Source organism: Mytilus trossulus, chromosome 8, assembly GCF_036588685.1.
Source record: "Mytilus trossulus isolate FHL-02 chromosome 8, PNRI_Mtr1.1.1.hap1, whole genome shotgun sequence".
Classification (NCBI taxonomy): domain Eukaryota; kingdom Metazoa; phylum Mollusca; class Bivalvia; order Mytilida; family Mytilidae; genus Mytilus; species Mytilus trossulus.
The window spans coordinates 44,733,059-44,753,014 of NC_086380.1; the positions used below are offsets into that span (position 1 = coordinate 44,733,059).

General features: G+C 30.4%; 1 protein-coding gene across 5 annotated transcripts in view; it reads right to left on the reverse strand.

The window, feature by feature from the left end:
* LOC134681004 (small G protein signaling modulator 1-like) overlaps positions 1-19,956 on the reverse strand; it is a 63,234-nt gene that overhangs the window by 39,878 nt on the left and 3,400 nt on the right. For all 5 annotated transcript variants that reach the window (XM_063540343.1, XM_063540342.1, XM_063540341.1 and 2 more), the window contains exons 3-4: positions 17,559-17,634; positions 10,316-10,481 (exon numbers count right to left, since the gene is read on the reverse strand). In XM_063540343.1, coding sequence (XP_063396413.1) covers positions 10,316-10,481; positions 17,559-17,634 — 242 coding nt within the window. The remainder of the gene's footprint in view (positions 1-10,315; positions 10,482-17,558; positions 17,635-19,956) is intronic.

Sequence of the window (19,956 nt, forward strand, 5' to 3'; positions counted from 1 at the left end):
GTGTATTAGCTATAACTGATTCAGAGACCTCAGGGCCCTTCTTTGTGGAAAGCATTTTTGCCAACTTATATGGAAAGTGGTAAATTTTAGATTCAGTGCATGATCCCTTTATCCAGTTGAGGTTAAGTGAAGGTAAATTAATACTAGAGTTTAAAAGGGTTATATAACTTATTCTATTGTATAGCAATATAATATTTCCCACAGAACGTAACCAAAAGTTAGCGTGCAATAAATTCTTATATTGCACTAGTGCAATAAATCTTCAATATTCATGACGTCATCAACGACAAAATCTTATTTTAAACCATTTTTTAATTTCAAATATTATATTGCTATACAATAAAAGGGTTATTGTATGATTATTGGGGAATATTGTCCCGAGTAGAATTTTATATTGCACGAGCTCGCAAGCTAGTGCAATATACAACTCTACTCTGGACAATAATAGAAAGTAACCAAAAGTTAGCGTGCAATAATATCAGATTATTACATGGCATTTTTCATATCGCATGTATTATCAGCCCTAGGTTCAATATCAGCCCAAGAGATGCATGGCTCGAGGGCTGATATTGGCCGAGGGCTGATAATACATGTGATATGAAAAATGACATGTTATGATCTTTTTATCATATGCTTCAACAGTAGAGAAAAATAACAGATTCATATATTGATACTTTTACGTGGTTCCCGAAAAGAAGTTGAAATAGTAAAATGTTCACGGACGTCGGACTCAAAACTTGATACATTCAATATGAAATCTTTCTATCATATGCCTCAACAGAGAGATAAAAAAAAAAAAAATATTATGGACGAATCGACAAAAAATAATTCAACAATATATACAATGAACATTGTTTGGAAAAGTCAAATTTTTTTAAGTAGCTTTCTAAATTATGTTTCAGAAAAACTTAAAAAATGCATTTATTTAATATATTTTTAATTTTTGTTTTAATCTAATTTAATTATTTTACACAATATACTTTCAAGTGTTCAAATAATTGTTTTGTACACTACTTTGTAATGTTTTTCATTGAAAACGTAGCATTGAGGTGTATTTTCCAGAATTTGCCGAGTATCACTGGAATGGCATGTGATAACAATCGAAGCATGTGATAAACTTTTCATATCAGCCCGCTTAGCACCAATTCGAAAAATTTGGAAAATACTTTAATTTAATGCTATTATCATACGGTAAAAATCATATGTTATTTAGTCTAAGTATATGATAAATTTTATTATTGTTATATATATGTATAGCAATATAATATTTCCCACAGAACGTAACCAAAAGTTAGCATGCAATAAATCTTCGTAATTCATGACGTCATCAACGTTAAAATCTTAGTTTAAACCAATTTTTACTTTCAAATATTATATTGCTATACAATAAAAGGGTTATTGCATGAATATTGTGGAATATTGTCTCTCATAGAACATATTTTGCACTTGCAAGCTCATGCAATATAAAATTCTACTCGGGACAATATTCCCCAATATTCATGCAAAAGCCCTATAATATTTGGCATTAAATTAAAGAGCTAACCAAAATATAGTTAGATACAGAAATAATACAATTCATTTTACATGTATCTTGAAATATATATAGACTTGATTGTCTCTAAAATATACACACCTAAATTGGTACCTCACTGATAATATAAATTTCTAGTTAGAAAAATATGTTTTTTATAAATTTAAAATTGTTTTTTATAAAATATAAAATTGTGTTCTTTCTGATTGTTTAAGAGTTTAATAAGAAAATTATTGAAAATCTAAAACAAATATAACCTTTATTAATAATATAGCTGAATGAAAGTCACATAAATTTCTGATTGTCAATAAAGTTATATAACCATTATCATATAAGCTTCCCAAATAGTCATAATTCATTATTGAAAAAATAAATGCCAATAAACAACTAGTGGTTTAATAAATATTACAGTGCTAAATTTGTATTCTTTCTGTTTTCAATTAATAATTTGTGAAAATCTATGTTTTTCTAAAACAATATGACATTTAAACAATAGCTGAATGAAAGTCAAATAAATGTCAAGCTTGATTATAATTATGTAACCATAGCTACCAACAGAATCATAATTCACTTATGAAAAAATAAATGCCAACAAACCATGGTCAATATTACAGAGCTATATTGGTATTCTCACCAATATCAAGTTAAAATTAGTAAAACTCTATGGTTTTTCTAAAACAAATAAAATCTTTAAACTTAATTCTGAATGAAAGTCCTATCTATGTCACAATGTGATCATAGTTATCATGATGATGAGTTATGTAACCATAGTAACTAAAGAGTTATAATTCATTTATGAAAAGAAAATTCCAATAAGCAGTGGTCAATATTTAGACCAAAGCATAACAAATGAAAGGTTACGAAACTGTATTACACTGAAATGCTAATTCATTTATAAGGAATCGTGTATACTGTCTGACATATAAAAACATATCATAACAATTAACACCGAAGTGTAAATGAACAACCTTTAATGCTTCATATGTAGAATATAGATAACAACTGTGTAATTATACCACACAATTTTCACCTTTTTATTTTCTCATTATTTGCTTTGGTTAATCATTCACAATTTTTCAAAACATTTTTTTCTTATCTATATCTAATATATATACTTTTGATATGATCTGCATGCAGTCATGAAAGAAATTTAGGTCGCAAAATTAAATATGAAGTTCATTTAAAATTGAAAAAAAAAAAAAACACAAATTACAAAAATACCACCCGAGCCATAATCAATTGCAGCAAATTTTTAGAATTCAAGAGAACGCTAAAGCTAAGATTTCTAGGTATGCACTGTTTACATTTATCAAATTATCAAACATAAGAAAGAGAAATGTTACATTAGGTTTTTTTTAATAACTTTAAACAAACAGAAAATATTGTGAAAATTCCATCTTCCATATTTAGTATAGAAAGATAACAGCTCAACTGTTGAAGGTTAACACAACCACAACTCTTGTATCGTAGGCGCTTGTTTACTTTTTTATAAGACATCTGACGTTTCTGTTGTTTATCTGTTTTCTTGTTATAAATTAAATGTTATTGATTTGTGAATGCAAAAACGTCAATCATGAAAACATAGCAACCATGATAAATAAATGTTAGGAAATCATATTTGTAGCACATTGTCAATTTCAATTTGATTGCTAATAGTTAGACAATCTTACCACATACCTAAAATTGTCCAATGCCAAATCATAAAACAAAAATGAAATCCCTTTCCAATACAATTACAGGAAAGATTATGACATTGCTAATGTAAAATGTTATTTTTTCAGACATCAAACTGTGAAATATTGGGGAAAGATGCATTTTTGGACTGATCAAAACATACTTATATATGGAAAGAAGATTTTCAATATGCTTTTCAAAAATCCCCCTGCATTTATCTTTGAAACCAAAGATCTGTCAAAAGGATAGAAATGTCCAAAAAATCAATATCTGAGTAAAAGTATAAGATTTTGACCAAATTTATCTTTAAAAGTAGCACATGAAGCCATATTTTTTATAACATATTTGAATTGACTGGGTGAAAAATAGCTTGTGTGCAAATCTTATTCATAAATTCACTGTTAAGGATCAAAATTATAGTACATGCCCTTAAAATGTTTTGAACAACTTAATGCTAAAAGATTTTTAAAATAAACTGAAATCCAGTGAAATACAGCCACTATAGAGTTAAGTTAGACGTTCAACATGGGGTTTTCTCATTGTTGCAGGCCGGACAGTTGCTTATAATGGCTTACATCCACTATATATGAACTTTGGCAGATAGTGCAATGTCTTATTGGCAATCATACCCCATCACTATATTTTTATTTAGACTTTATTTTTATTTAGACGTAAATTGCAGAAAGGAATATTGATGATTATAACAAGAGAAGGTATCACTTGGGACCATCTTCATTTATTCATAGGACAGATCAACAAAACAACCACAGATTAATTCAATGACAGTTCTACAAATGCCAAGTTCAATATCCTTACCCGATACGTGGGAAGTGTAGATATGAACAGCATATCATAAACATCACAGAATTAGCTAAAGGCCATTCTGTGTGTCAAACAATGAAAACTGTAGATATGAACAGCATATCATAAACATCGCAGAATTAGCTAAAGGCTGTTCTGTGTCCAACAATGAAAAACTGTTTGTAGAAAGGGACAAATGCCCTTCACCTTGCTATTAAACAGGAAGAGAAATGAGAACAAGATTGTAATATGGCCATAACCTCAAAGGAATATAATCAAGGATCTATATACGTCCCTGATATAATGTAGTAGATGGTTGTATATTTCTTCAAACATATAAGAATCAAAACAAGAAAATTAATTGGAATATTTACACTCAAAGGAATTAACAGTACCAGACTTCTGTATATATTAACTAACAGGAAGAAGAAATAAGAAACTAAAATGTAACCTTCTACGTCATTTGAGAATTGTCTTATTGGCAATCAAATCACATCTGATTTTTGTCGAGCCTTCGACTTTAGTCGAAAAAGCGAGAGTAAGCGATCCTACATTCCGTCGTCGTCGGTGTCGTCGGTGGCGTCAACAAATATTCACTCTGTGGTTAAAGTTTTTGAAATTTTAATAACTTTCTTAAACTATACTGGATTTCTTCCAAACTTGGACAGAAGCTTGTTCATGATCATAAGATAGTATCCAGAAGTAAATTTTGTAAAAATAAAATTCCATTTTTTCCGTATTTTACTTATAAATAGACTTAGTTTTTTCTGCAGGGAAACATAAAATTCACTCTGTGGTTAAAGTTTTTAGAATTTTAATAACTTTCTTAAAACTATCCTGGTTTTGTACCAAACTTGGACAGAAGCTTGTTTATGATCATAAGATAGTATCCAGAAGTAAATTATGTAAAAATATAAATCTATTTTTTCCGTATTTTACTTTTATATGGACTTAGATTTTCTGCGGGGAAACATTACATTCAATCTGTGGTTAAAGTTTTAAAAATTTTAATAACTTTCTTAAACTATCCTGAGTGTGTACCAAACTTGGACAGAAGCTTATTTATGATCATAAGATTGTATCCAGAAGTAAATTTTGTAAAAAGATAACTCCTTTTTTTCTGTATTTTACTTCTAAATGGACTTAGATTTTCTTTAAGTTAACATTACATACAGTTTGCAGTTAAAGTTTTCAAAACATTCATTAGATTTATTAACTATCCTAGATTTTTACCAAACTTAGACATAAGCTTCTTACAATCATAAGATGGTATCAAGAGAATTTTTATTGATTTTTTTCCTCATTGTTGTTGAGCCCATGATTTACAGCAAAAGTAGGCGAGACACTGGGTTCCACGGAACCCTTACAAATTTTTATATTTAGACAGTAGCACATTTAGAAGGTGAAAAAAAGTTCCTGTTTTTTATTGTTCATGGAATACCAATTGTTTTTCAATTTTGAAGGTACATGTAAACCACAAATGCATATATGCTTCACAAAGCACAATTGAGAGTGTATGCAAAACCAAAGAATCAAATATCCTGAAACACAGTTGTTTTTCTATCCACATAAAATATGTATTAATGAATATAAAAGAATGAACAGTATTTCTTTAAATCTGTTTGTCCAACAATAAACTTTTATTATGAAAAAGTTTTTATTTTGTATTCTGTTTGTATTTTGGATTAACTACACCACTTTATATAAGTGACTTTTATGAATAATCCCATTAACTTTTAAGACAATACCATAGGCTTTTGAGAAAATTTACAAACCAGTACCATATAACTACAATATAATATATATAGAAATAGACAATGTGCAGATTTACATTGGTCTAAAAGGGCTTAATTATTATTTAACAAGCATTGACAGAATCTGTACCATATAAGGTGTTAGTACACAAACTGTAGACAAACTCTTATCATTTTATGGGCAGTTCTATATAATGAGTATTTGTATTAATAAGATCCAAGCGTCTACTATAAAAATTGGGCACATCATGGGGTATGGACTGGAAATGACCTGTTTAATAGATGAACATGGAAATATATTAATGAAAATTTTGAAATTATTTTTTATTTCAAACACATGTTTCTACAGTTTTATGGACTTATATTAGCACTAATAGTGGCTACAAGACATTGGAATCAAAACTGAAAGAAAAAAAACATCAGGCTATTATACTTTTTAACATTAATATTTTCTTCAAGTCAGAAAAGGGCTCAAAGGACATGTATACTATTTTAAATCAAGGAATGTTATCTACAGATTTTGTAGTAGAAAAAATGGGAAGGTATTCTTAACAAAGTTGTAGAAAATTGGAAAAAAATACACTTGTGTGTTACCAAGGTTTCAAAAAACACTAGGTTATGTTGGTTTCAATATAGGATTATTCATTATATTTTAGGGACAAATGCTTTACGTTTTAAAATGAAGCTTGTCAATTGTACTCAGTGTACATTTTGCAAGGAAGAGCCTGAAACTATAGAACATTTACTTTGGGGTTGTCATATTGTACCTGACATTTGGCACAATCTAAATTCATGGATTTTCAATCAGGTTCTTATCGAAATTCCACTTGAATTTGAAAATTGTCATTTTTGGCCTCTATGAATATTATAAACTGAATTTTATTTAAAATAAAGTTATCTTACTGACGAAGTACTTTATTTACAGATGTAAGATGCAAGATATAAAACCTAATATAAAAGGTTTTTTGGATCAAAATTACATAAAAGAAAACTTGATTTTAGAGAAACATATTTCTTCAAAATACTTAAGTGTGGAAGAACACAACTTGTTTTGGAACCCCTGGGCTAAGGTCATTAATTAAATTTAAGCATGTATGCATATTAGCATTTGAAATTATTTGTATACTGTTATACCATACCATATGTACATGTATGCTCATATATTTCTTGCGCAACTATTACTATATTAATGAAAATGTTATTAGTATACTTAGTCCATAGATTTCTAAGTGTTAGTTCATAGAATGCTTATTATGCTTATTTATTTCATTTGCTTGCTTATTGTGCCACAAGATAAATAATATGTTGATACTTGTAAATTCATGAGGAAAAAATTAAATTATAAAAAAAGCCCACAAACTATAGACAAACTTTTATCATTTTATGGGCTGTTCTATATAATGAGCATTTGTATTAATAAGATCCAAGGTTACTGATCCATCATTATATCAATCTAACAAAAACATTTGAGATCAAAGCTCAAGATTCATTCAACACTTCATCATTTTTGTTTAAATTCATGAAAAAGTCTGTGTTCTGCTATGTAAATACTATTTATAATTTCAATAAAATCAAAATGAGAGATTCAGATTCCAATATAAGCTATTAAACCACAGATTGGCTGAAAATTTAAATATCCCAGTAAGGGGTTTAAGGAAGTTTGCAACTCACTATGTTTTTGAGATATCAGTCATTGAAATTTTGGCGAGAAAATCTCTTGTATTTGCTTAGCTTTATTAATGACACGTTTAAGTTCTCAAAAACCGTTAAAAGAATAACAAAGACTTTTACAGATGGCTTATAATTATACTATATAAAAGATAAATAAAAAGTAAATAGGCAAATTTTTTAAGGCATTCAAATGGATAAAACCAGAGTATTCTGAAAATCTGACAAAAATCCAAAACATGACTAGCGAACATTCTTGAGTAGACTCACGGATGCAGAAACAGGACCAAAAACTTACTTTGTTTAAGGTGCCTGGCTTGTTTAATTTTCAAAAAAAATCGAACAAAATATTAAATGTGACCATTTGACAAAATTATAAAAAATTCAGAAAACTTAAACCACACACTTTATTGGGAAATTTTCCTAGGATATATAGCAGTTTGGAAAACACTAATTTTTATCATTGAGAAGCTTTATATTTTCTTAACAATTGAACATGTTTAAAACGTTCAGCTGATTTTTTCAGAGTTATCTCCCTGTACTGCATTCTTCCCACCTTAAATAGCAAAGTCATTTATTTGCTATGGGAAACCCTATTCATTTAGATCAAAAGATTATACCACATTGTAAGCATCTTTGAAAGGTAACTGACATCAATCCACTGCTTTAAAAGGAATCTTACAGTTTCCATACATGTGCAGACAGATAAATCAATGTACCGTCAAGTAGCCGACAAAAACATTTGACCATATCACTACATACCAGCACTTGATTAATTCGATAGTATAATAAATACCATTTAGGTCAAGATAGTCTTGTAACACGGAAGTAGATTTCTATACAACATTATACCAGGTCAGAAAAGGAACAATTAATCAAGGTTGCAACTCCCTCAGGAATATTGACCTCAGACAGTATTTGCTATCTTGATTAAATGATATTCATGATACAGCCATTTTGGTTCTTACACTCTCTTAGCTTTCATGTTTTTGTCTTTGCAAGCTTTTGACCTCAAGAGTTACCTGATGAAGGTTTATCAAGAAACATGTTTTATGTGACATGCATTAATGGAAATCTGCATCATACTTTAAAAAAAATTGATGGGATAATCCATAGTTTAAAAAAAAGTTAAAAGCATAGCAACCTTTTTATAATTTGTTGGGATCTGAAAATTCACCAATTTCATCGTTATGATGGTCATAAAAAAGAAACATTGAGAAAAGAATCCTCTACTTTTCATTTCATCTATAGAGTCGTGAGGGACAAGAAAATTGTAAAAGGTAAACAGGTTTGTATAATTTGAAATTGCAAAATTTCAATTTCCGTTTTTCTGTATACCTCAATCACCCACGCCGGATGGAAGTTTAAAATCCTGTTTCATTATATTTCCTATGAATATTGGGTAAAAATTGATTAATCTCCCATAATACATTTCACCTGTGTAATTAATATGAATTAATCGACATATCAGGAACAGGGTTCTACATACTGTCCTCTTAATTACCCTTCCTTTCAATCAATAGAATTGTGATTGAGTTCTATTTCTGCTGTGAGGTTCAATCAAACATGGTATAGACAAGTGCCATAACTGGGAAGACACCTTCTCAATGAGCTTTAATTAATACATCACACCAGCTAACACCATATTCATTCCATGTTCTATGTGAATAAAAGAGATGTGGGATATTTCCAATATATGTCAGTGCGTCACTACATTTACTAGATTCAAAAGATTTGCTTAATCATGGAATTTCCAAAAGACCCAGATATTGGATATATATATTCAACACTTTGTCATTTCACGGGTGGATCCAGGATTTTAGGTTAGGGGGAGAAAACTTAAATGTTTTTATTCAAAATTATCGTTATATTCTTTATAAAGCTGAGGACAACCTATGCTTTGCAAATTTTAGGAGGGGCACCCCAATCACGCCCCCACCTGAATCTGCTCCTGAAATTCTTAGGGTAGTTCTTCTGACCCTCCGTTTTTAATTACTTTGCTTTATTTCACTATATGTAAACAACTATTTCCCCTGATGCAAGTTAACAAAATCCTCTCCTTTCTCTAATCATCATTATTCCTTGGATACCAATTTCCTGGACATCATTGGTAAATGTAAAACATAAATTCAAATGTTCAATGAAATACAATATTTATCTGGCATGGACTTAAACAATATCATGAAATAAAATATCTAAGAAAATAAAACATTTCCTCAATCTACAAAATTTGCAGCAAGAAATGGAACACAGCACAGTCTTTGGTTTTATCAGTTTAAGCTTTCACAAGAAAAAAATAATTTCAAGTTAGTTTAGTTTTAAAATTTATATATAGTGGCTTGGGAAACAAGTTATATCAACTTATATTAATCCCTATCCACTTTGCAGGTGCAGTTCCTGCCTTGTAGCAGCATTAGCCTGCTCTTTTTTGAAATCTACAAGGGTGTCTTTAAATGCAAGAGATGTGGCTCTCTCTTAACACAAGTGAGCCATTATTCGTCCCCCTCTGACGGACTTTCACTGTTTCTCAAGACCATACTCACAAATGGAGTCAATGGTGAGCTGAATTTCAAGTTGATCTGGTTTCTGTTGTCAAATTTAGAAAGTTCCGCTACAGAATATTGAAAGATCTCTAATGAAATCCTGTACTTAAGACTGATTGGTTGTATACATCTTATCCAAGCTGCAGTATATTCCAGGAACAAACAGACTCATATTTTCTTTATTAAAAGAAGCTTCTTCCAAGTTCCATCCTTCTATGGGTTCAGTATGTAAATGAAAAAGTTTCTGAATAGAGGGCTTCATATCTGAACAAATCCAGTGTAACCCTCCCCCTCTATATCTGCAGACACTCACTCAGATGTACATGTATATTAAAATATCTTACTTGTTCTGTTCTATTGCAGATTCTATATTTTCTGATGCTTTAAGAACGTGTGCAGCAGGTTCACAACTTTTTGAGAGTTTCTGGAGCAGTGCTGTTGTAGTACTCAATTTAAACAGACCCAAAGCACGCTTTCTAAGTCCATGGAGCAGACAGGCTTCTACAGCACCTGAAAGAGATAAGAGTAGGATTAAATAATTGGCATGAAGTTATGTCATGTATGTGGTAAAGAAAAATTAACACTATTACAACTTCTGATTGAAATAGCTCAGAGATGAATGAGGTTTAATATATCTTTCTCTAATTTATAAAATTGAGAACAGAAATGGGGAATGTGTCAAAGAGACAACATTGTGACCCAACCGAAGAGCAGAATGCATCAATATACATTTACACCTTTTTCATCAACTTGTTTTGGTTGGTAGTTTTCACAATCATACCAAATCACCTTTTCAATGAATTGATTGACCATAAAAACTGGATTGAGAGCATCCTTCCTTAACTGCAGTGAAAAGTCACTGTAGTGATCAGATTACCATAACTCTTATTCTTAACAGGATCATAAGAATTTAAATTGAATAAATGGAGAATGTATCCATAGACCACATATGATTCCCCTGCTTGCTATTACATTATAAAGGGACAAAACTCAAGAATGATAAAAAGTGACGCCACTAAAATTAACACTTGATTTGTGTTTTGTGTTAATAACCACTATTTTTGTGTATAAGTTTGAAGCAAACTTCAGTTGAGAATGAAAACGAAAAATTCAGCAAATTTAAAGGGCATAACTTAAAGGTTGGAGAGCTGATAAACCAATTTTTGGACTACATAAGAATGGATGTCAGACATACAGGCAGATAAGTGTAAAACTTAATGCCCCACTTGCCTGCAGCATTGGCATAAAACTGTTTAAACATGATAATTTTGACAACTAATTCAGAAATGAAACCTTTCTTGCACAAAAAATGTTCTCTAAGGAGTTGCCTAGGTAATAATAAATGACCTTTAAGTACTGTTATAATGAAAGGTTCTAAAATAGCAGCTGATCTTTTAGAGTGCATGATGATGATCTATACAAGTTATTTCTGTACTGTAAAAGTATAAGTTATCATCTATTATTCAGAAACACCCACGACAAATACATACATATCCATAAAGATATATTACAAATTAGGTCTAAAAACCCAATACCTAACATACGTAAAAACCAAAAGCAGAAGCATTGCTCTCAAAGCCTTGTCGGCAATACAATCAAAATTACATAAAAATCGACTAAGAAGATTTATATGACAATAATCTTGGTTTGACGCAACCAGGAATCAGTCTCACGAGACAATAGATATTAGTTTCTGGGTAAATTTATTAACCATTTCCCAAAGAATAATTTCTTGATTAAGGAAAATTGTATATGTCATGGACCTTAAACATTTAAGAGTTTTCTGTTGTTAGACTGTTTTATGATTTCTCAAGTGACAATGACTAATGGTATGTTATGTCAAAGTCTCCAAATAAGTAAAGGGAATTATGGGAAAATCAATTTGAAATTTGATTGTTATCCAGGTACATCCTAAAGCAGATCAAGTTTAAAAGAAGGACGAAAGACACCAAAGGGACAGTCAAACTCGTAAATCTAAAACAAACTGACAACGCCATGGCTAAAAATGAAAAAAACAAACAGAAAAACAATAGTACACATGACACAACATAGAAAACTAAAGAATAAACAACACGAACCCCACCAAAAACTAGGGGTGATCTCAGGTGCTCCAGAAGGGTAAGCAGATCCTGCTCCACATGATCTGATTTGCATTGATATCTTGGAAGACAATAAAGTTCATAGTTAATTGACTTGTGATCTAAATACAGTTTTAACCTTCTTTTTAAATTGCTCTGAAATCAAAATAGGATAATTAGAAAAAATTGATAGATTCGATCTACTTGAGTGATTTTCGTGTCAATAATTATAAAACAATTATTACATAGATTTTGAGGAGAAAAAATGAATTTGACTGACCAGTTGCATGAAAAAAGGGTGAAGTTGTTTTCATTACATGTACCAAAAAAGCTTTGAAATGTAAACCATTTAAATGTTAAGTTCCCATGTTGCACATAATGTTAAACCATATAGAAATGAGAAGATGTGGATGATTGCCAATATAAGACAACTCTTCACCCGAGACCTAATGATGAAGTAGTGGGTAAAAATAGGTTAATGTACAGCCTTCAACCATGAGCTAAACCTTAACCAGATAGTTATGGAGCAATAAAAGACCTAGAAATAATAAATGGACTCAAACAAGAAAACTTAATGATCTGATTTATGTACAAAACATTAACGAAAACAAATATGATAACATTATAACTCTGCAACCTACTGGAAAAAAGATTTTGCTTGTATATGAGCAGCTGCTACTGTTTGCTGCTGCATTAAAACTATTTCCCATATAAATTTATAAAATAATAAAAGGAATATTTTCAGTTATTATTTCAATAAACCCCCTTGGTACTTTTTTTTCAATTGTAGACTACATGTAAAACTGAATGGATATATATAACAGTATTTCATGATTTATAACTCTATGTAACCAAAATACAATTCTGCATTTCCTATTTATTTATCGGATCAATACTAATTCCAGATATGAATGGATACCCTAGTGAAACGGAGAAAGCCACAGATGTAATCACTTAAACGCTTCCAGCACCACATTGCACAATACATCATTATTGTCACAATGACGTTAGTGCGATATAAAATCAATTTATATATTCTGCCAATAATATGAATATGTTATCGCCTTGACATCTGCTGAGAGCAATCAGAATTATATTCTATGAAATGTAAGGATATAAAGACATTAAAGATATCTAATTTTTGAAGACTACCTTTTCAGGGGTTTTGTATTTCAAGGAGAATTATTCAATTAGACAAGGAAGTCATCTTATTAATCCTTAAAATGATGTAAGTGTAGTGATTGAATGTTCTGAAGGACATTATAACATCAAAGAGAAACTTAATGATAATTGATCAAAGCCTTCTCCAGATTATCCTTTCTCAGAAACAAAGGTCACACAGGTATCCAGAAAATAAGTAAAAGAGGGGGCTAGTTTTTTTTTATCTTTAACAAAATAAGATTGATTCATTAATTGATAGGTAAGTGTTTAATGTTACTTCAGCACAATTGTGCTATTTGTTGTAGTTCATTTTTATTGGCCCATTAGAAGCCAGAGTGCTTACAGAGAACCAAAATGCAATGACCTTTGGTAAGAATATCCAAAAATATCCCCTTACAAACTTGTTTTGTATCCCCAAAGAATACACATCAACTGCTATGGGTATTTAACAACCTTGATCATTGTTGAAGGCTGTACAGTGACCTATAGTTGTTAATGTCTGTGTCATTTTGGTCTCTTGTGGACAGTTGTCTCATTGGCAATCATACCACATCTTCTTTTTTATATTGACTACCCATTAGTGTCTCACACAGACAGTTTGAGTCATTTGACACAACCACAATGTTTGGAAAGCATATGGTTTATTATCCAAAATACAAGAAAATTTACTCCAGATTTATTTTTATTAAAACTAGGCATTTATAAAGCAATTTATACAGACTATGGTAATTATTTTCTGAGGAATGAATAATCCTGTTTTGGGCCAAACTTTTTTGATTTGTACATTTACACCAACTTGATTGACTAACTTTTACTACAAAAAGGTTGGCAATAAAACATATACACATGTAGATTTGTTCTTATATCAATCATAGTTTACTTTAACCATGTTAACCATTATGTATTTTAAAAATACTTTATCCAATGATCAAAGATCACATATTCCATAATTCAATTATTATTCTTACTTGAAAAAATGTAAATCAATAAAAAAAAGTATACAAATGTATGGCAATCAGGAAAGTATGAACATTTTATAAAGTAAAATTCCAGAAAACTAACTTCATGCATGTTACAATTTGAAGTGGCATTTGGATCACAAGATAATATTTTCTCTAAATTTGTAAATAAAGAAATTGAAATGTCTGGAAAATACCAATCATTGTTAAATTACAAGTTTGTTGACAATATAAATAAAGGGAAAATCTTGCATCAACAAAAGACTTGAAATATGTCATAACCAAATCTTGAAGTTGGAAATGTGGTGTCAAGAAGGGGATTGTGGGTGGTTTGAATGATGTATGTTTCTGACAGAAATCTGATTGGGTTTCTAATAGAGTACACAATAATCTACGAAAACATTCAATAATTTCTGGTACATGTCCCTCAAGATTCTAAATAAACTCCAGACGTCATAAAATGATTGAATACTAAAGTAAGTAAGTTTGTTTGTTTAAACAAATCAGGATAATAGTTCATTTTGGAAATATTTTCAGAAAAAGTGGCCGTTCCTAAGACTGTTTCAAGTCTTTATATAGATTAGACAATAGGTTTAGTTTAGTTTAAACATATTTATTTAAAGTGGATTGGGAAACAAGTTTTGCAACTTATATTAATCCCTTTCCACTTTGAGGGTGCGAGTGCTGCCTTAGCCTACTCTTTTTCCAAATCTACAAGGGTGTCTTTAACGTGCAAGAGATATGGCTGTCTCTTAACACGGGTCAGCCATTTATCGTCCCCTTCCGACGGACTATCATCGTTTCCTCAAGACCATACTCGCAGATGGTGTCAAGGGAGAGCCGAACAATAGGTTTTCCTGTTTGCATTGTTTTACACTAGTCATTTTGGGCCTTTTATAGCTTGCTGTTGTGATATGAACCATGAAGGAAGTACTTTGACCTATAATAGTTTACTTTACTTTTTTTCATTTGTGACTTTGCATGACGAGCTGTCTCATTGGAACTCATGCCACATCTTCTTATCTATATTTACATCATGTGTCAAGTTTTCTTATTTTAGGCCATTTTTCTCTATTCTTTTAAATTTCACCTTTTTTTTATTCTTTATATCCAAGCAGTTTATCTATTATTTTTTTCTCTATTCTTTATTTTTGAGCATATCTTTTTAATCTTAATTTTTGGGCATATCTTTTTATTTTTATTTTTGTTGCCCATATTACTGCAGTTTTTTGCCTGTCATTCTCTATTTTTTATTTTTTTTGCCCATTTATGTTTTTTCTGCAGTATTTGCCTATTATTCTCTAGTCTGTAAACCTCGACAGGTCCCCCCTCTATAAATGTTGCATGTTTTACGAATATAATCATGTACATTATTGTCCACTAATTTTCTTGGCGATATATTATTTTGTGCTGGGTACTTTAAAGTATGTATGAGTATAAAGGAAGACAAAATAAACATATCTTTTCCTTGGAATAATATATCCTTGTTCCTCCCACACAAATCTTAAAATGGAACAACAAAGCTATTCATCCAAAACAAATTATTCAGTAGAAGAAGTAATGCACAAGTAGGCAAATCAATGCTTTTCTTGTGTATCAAATCCGTTATGGTATTTTGTCATGCTATCTAATTAGAAAACATGCAAATATATATATATAGACCCTACTACAAAAGCTTTACAATTCATAAATAGCTTATTACATGAATAAATAAAACTATAATTCATTTATGAGTTTTTAAAAGTGCAATGATGCTCTCTTATGAGAACAAAAAGTTGTCACTGCTATAAGATAAACTGAATTATGTGTAGTTTACATTAGAAGGAACATTTATGGCAATGAAATATCAAATCATGCACTGCAGTCGTCAAAAGTATATATAAGGGGACATATTCCTCATTTCCATTCTAAATTTTATTAGGAAAAATGTTTAAGAAAGACAAAAAATTAATGAATATAGAAAATAAATTTAATGTAAAAAAATAAAATGCTGCCAAACTGACAGAAAACTAGGTTTTTGTTATTTTAATAGGCGCTGTCAGGCTGTGCTGTTAAACCAGTCCCAGATTAAGGGGAGGTTTGGGTACCCAAAAATGTTTTTAACCCTATCACATTTTGTATGTGCCTGTCCCAAGCTATCAGGAGTCGATTTCACCAAAAAACTAATTTTGATCGTAAGTAATGAACAATTCAGTATACTTGACCATCTTATAGTCGTAATTTTTTTTGTGAAATCAACTCCAAGAGCCTATTTATCAGTGGTTGCTGTTTGCTGCTGTATATCATATCTGTTTTTTGTTCATTGTTTTGTAGATTAATCAGGCCATTAGTTTTGAATTGCTTTACATTTGTCATTTCCTGGCCTTTTATAGCTGACTATACAGTGTGGGTTTTGCTCATTTTTGAAGGTCATACAGTGACATTAAGTTGTTTACTTCTTTGTTATTTGGTCTCTAGTGGAGAGTTGTCTGATTGGCATTTATCCCACATCTTCTAAATAACATTTGAAAATGCATTTGTTGAAAGCTATTTCTCACTGAACATGCTGATTGTTACAAGTGAATATTCTAAGTGAATATTAGACTTGACCTTTATTTTGTCATTACATGTAGAAACATTACATACAAAAATTTTAAAGGCACTGAATAAATGGTTCATAAGTTTTTATATAGCAAACTCTAACAGCCACCCCTCCATACTTCACCAAATTAATAGCTGGATTTTCATCATGAATAACCCCTATGGATTTTATTCACCCTCTATGGTTCGTAGGGGGTCAGTACTTAACTGTATAACAAATGTATCGCACACTGAACTTTTTCTGTCGCATTTTGTTGAAAAATAAACCATGAAAGACAACAACATTAATAGATGAGGTCACCATTAACGGCCATGAACCCCTTATGAAATTTACTAACCCCCTATGGTCTCATTGGGGGTCACCATGCGACGGCACTCAACCAATCACAAGGTTACCAGTGGTGCGATAAACTAAAATATTTTTTGTTTCTTCAACCCTGATCGACCCTGCGAAAACAGTACGTCCTACTCATAAAATTTTATTGTCAAAACTAATTTAAATATTATTTTATTCTTTTCCAATTTTCAGGCTATCTAGATCTACCAATATTGTTCCAGCTTATTGGAAAAAATAAAATTATTTCTATACCTACCTACCCACACTGGGTTGGAAGGGTCGAGATTTGGGAAACAAACACTATATTAATTTAGGCCTAAATGGGGTATAAAAATCGGAGAAATTAATGTAAAAATATAAACGATTTTTTTAATATCTCTGAGAAGGCATCATTCTTGATTTGCAAGAAATTTGACCATTGCATGTAAAGCAAACAAGAATCAATAAATGTGACAAAACCTGATATACTGACCAGAAAGTGATATAATGCTACTGCTTTCCTCATGGACAAACTTCCGCGTTACTGCTTCTTCCATTATCTGCTTAACCTGAAAATTTCAAAAATATATAAATTCAGCATTAAGATTGATCATAGATATGCTAATAGTTACTCTAAAATATATGTACTAATAAAGAGTAAAGCCAAAATAAATTTTACTAAGCACAAATTGTGTGAAGACTGTCTACATGTTAATAATTATCGTTACATCATACTATTAAATACATAATATGAATAAGGAATGAAGGAGATGTTGTGTGATTACCAATTCGCCGTTTCAGAATTTAATGCATCCTGGGAAATATTTTCAAAAGTGCACACCAAAACGTCCTGATTGGTTAAAAATGTCATAAACAATGGAAATTTAACCAATGACGTGAAATTATTTTTATTTTGGGGTACGAACAATGAAATTACCCATGATGCTTTAGATTCTGAAACGGCCAATTATAATAAGATATTTCACCAGATACCAAATAAGAAGGACATTGACTATAGGTAACTTTAAAGTGAGAATTATTTGTAAGGGGTTTATTTCAATTTTGTCTCATTAGAATCAAAGATTTTCTCTAGAGGCAAAGTAAATTCTTGCCCAATCAGAAGTAAAATGGAGGGTAACTATTACTAAGGGGTGTTTAACATCTGACTAACAAAAGAAGTCAAAAGGACATTCAAACTAAAATTCAGCAATTTCTATGTTTACAAAGGGGCAAATGAACTGTAAAAATGAGGCAACCCAATTTAGAACTTGATCTGTGTTTTTTTGGTTAAAAGCATTGTGGATAAGTTTCATTATATTTGATTGAGACAATATAAATTTATAGAAAGAACACCAATTGTGACGACGTACAGACAGACAGGACAGACAAGGCTAACACTTAATGACCCTTTCGCAAAACGGTTGGAGCATAATAAGAAAAACAGTAACTGACTTGATTTCAAAAGAAGATCTTTCGTATATCATGCATGCTAGGTATGATTTAATTTCAGCTTTGTAATAACTCCACATTCAGCATCCAACAATCAAACAATCATCAGAGATTAAGAGATGAAAAGGTCTTCATTGTGGAAATAAAATATACAAACTGGTTTTGTACTGAATTGTCAGGTGTTTTACTGGAAACTATACTGATGCTAAAAAGCTTGTTGAAGATTGCAAGATGACCAATAATTGTTAACTTCTACATCATATGATATCTGGTGGAGAGTTGTCTTATTAGCATTCATACAACATCTTCTTATTTTAATATTTAGAAAAATTAAGTAACCACTCAAATTTCTTTTTTTATTACATTTTATCTTCTCTACATTAATAAATCAATACAGCCAACTAAAACTTTTAAGTCAACTTATTTTCTAAACAAGATAAGACACTTTCTCGTAAAAGCAAGTCTATTTGTTTCCAATAATATTTTATTATTGGATTTTATCAAGTAACCTGAAACAACCACATAAAATTTTCACCGCAATCATTTATTGAAAGACAACACAACCTTATAAATTTCCAACCACAATTACGATTTAACCGACAAATAGATTACGGGTCCCTAATGGACAGGAACTGACCTATCATTGTGATAGACAAATGTATTTTTTTAATCTTCTGACTTCAGAATTTGTTACTGAGGAATTTGATTATGACATATATACGTGGGCGTATAGGAAACTGCTATAACCATTGATTTACACGTTTGTGTATTGATTTTTGGGTCATTTTCTAAAACAAACATTAGAATGGCACTTTTCATAAGCATGTCATGGTAATGAAATTAAGCGTTTTTGTTCTGACATAATGTTTACAATTATAAAACATATGACAATAATTGATGTGAATGTTTGATTTCCAAATCAATTTCCTCCAAATAGAAATTAAATATTGACCTGATTTTTTGACAAGTTGAAAAATACAAATGACAAATTTATGAAACATGTACCGGTATATACAAAAGAGGCTGAAAACAATATATTTACCAAAGGGGAAATCAAAACTCATAAGTCAGAGAGAGATTAACAAAATAAAAGTTAAAAAAAATCATTTCAATAGAAAATATTAACAACAAGTCTACAAAACTTTCTAAGAGATCAAACCCTGAATATATATTACATTTAAATAATTTTTCCTTCATCAAAGTCTTTTTTTGGGGGCTAAATTGTTACTATCCAGATAATTTTTTTTTTCAATATGACATATTTAATTGACAAAATGCTATATTGTACTAAATAATTGTCTTCTGAATTTCAAAGAGGAAGTGCAACAAAGCAAGATTTCTCTTTTATTGGTTGGAATTTTTTAATTCTTTTTAAATAATCCATTTCAGGTTCTAAATAAATTGGTTTTCCCTAAAATAACAAGACTGGTTCAATAGTCGAT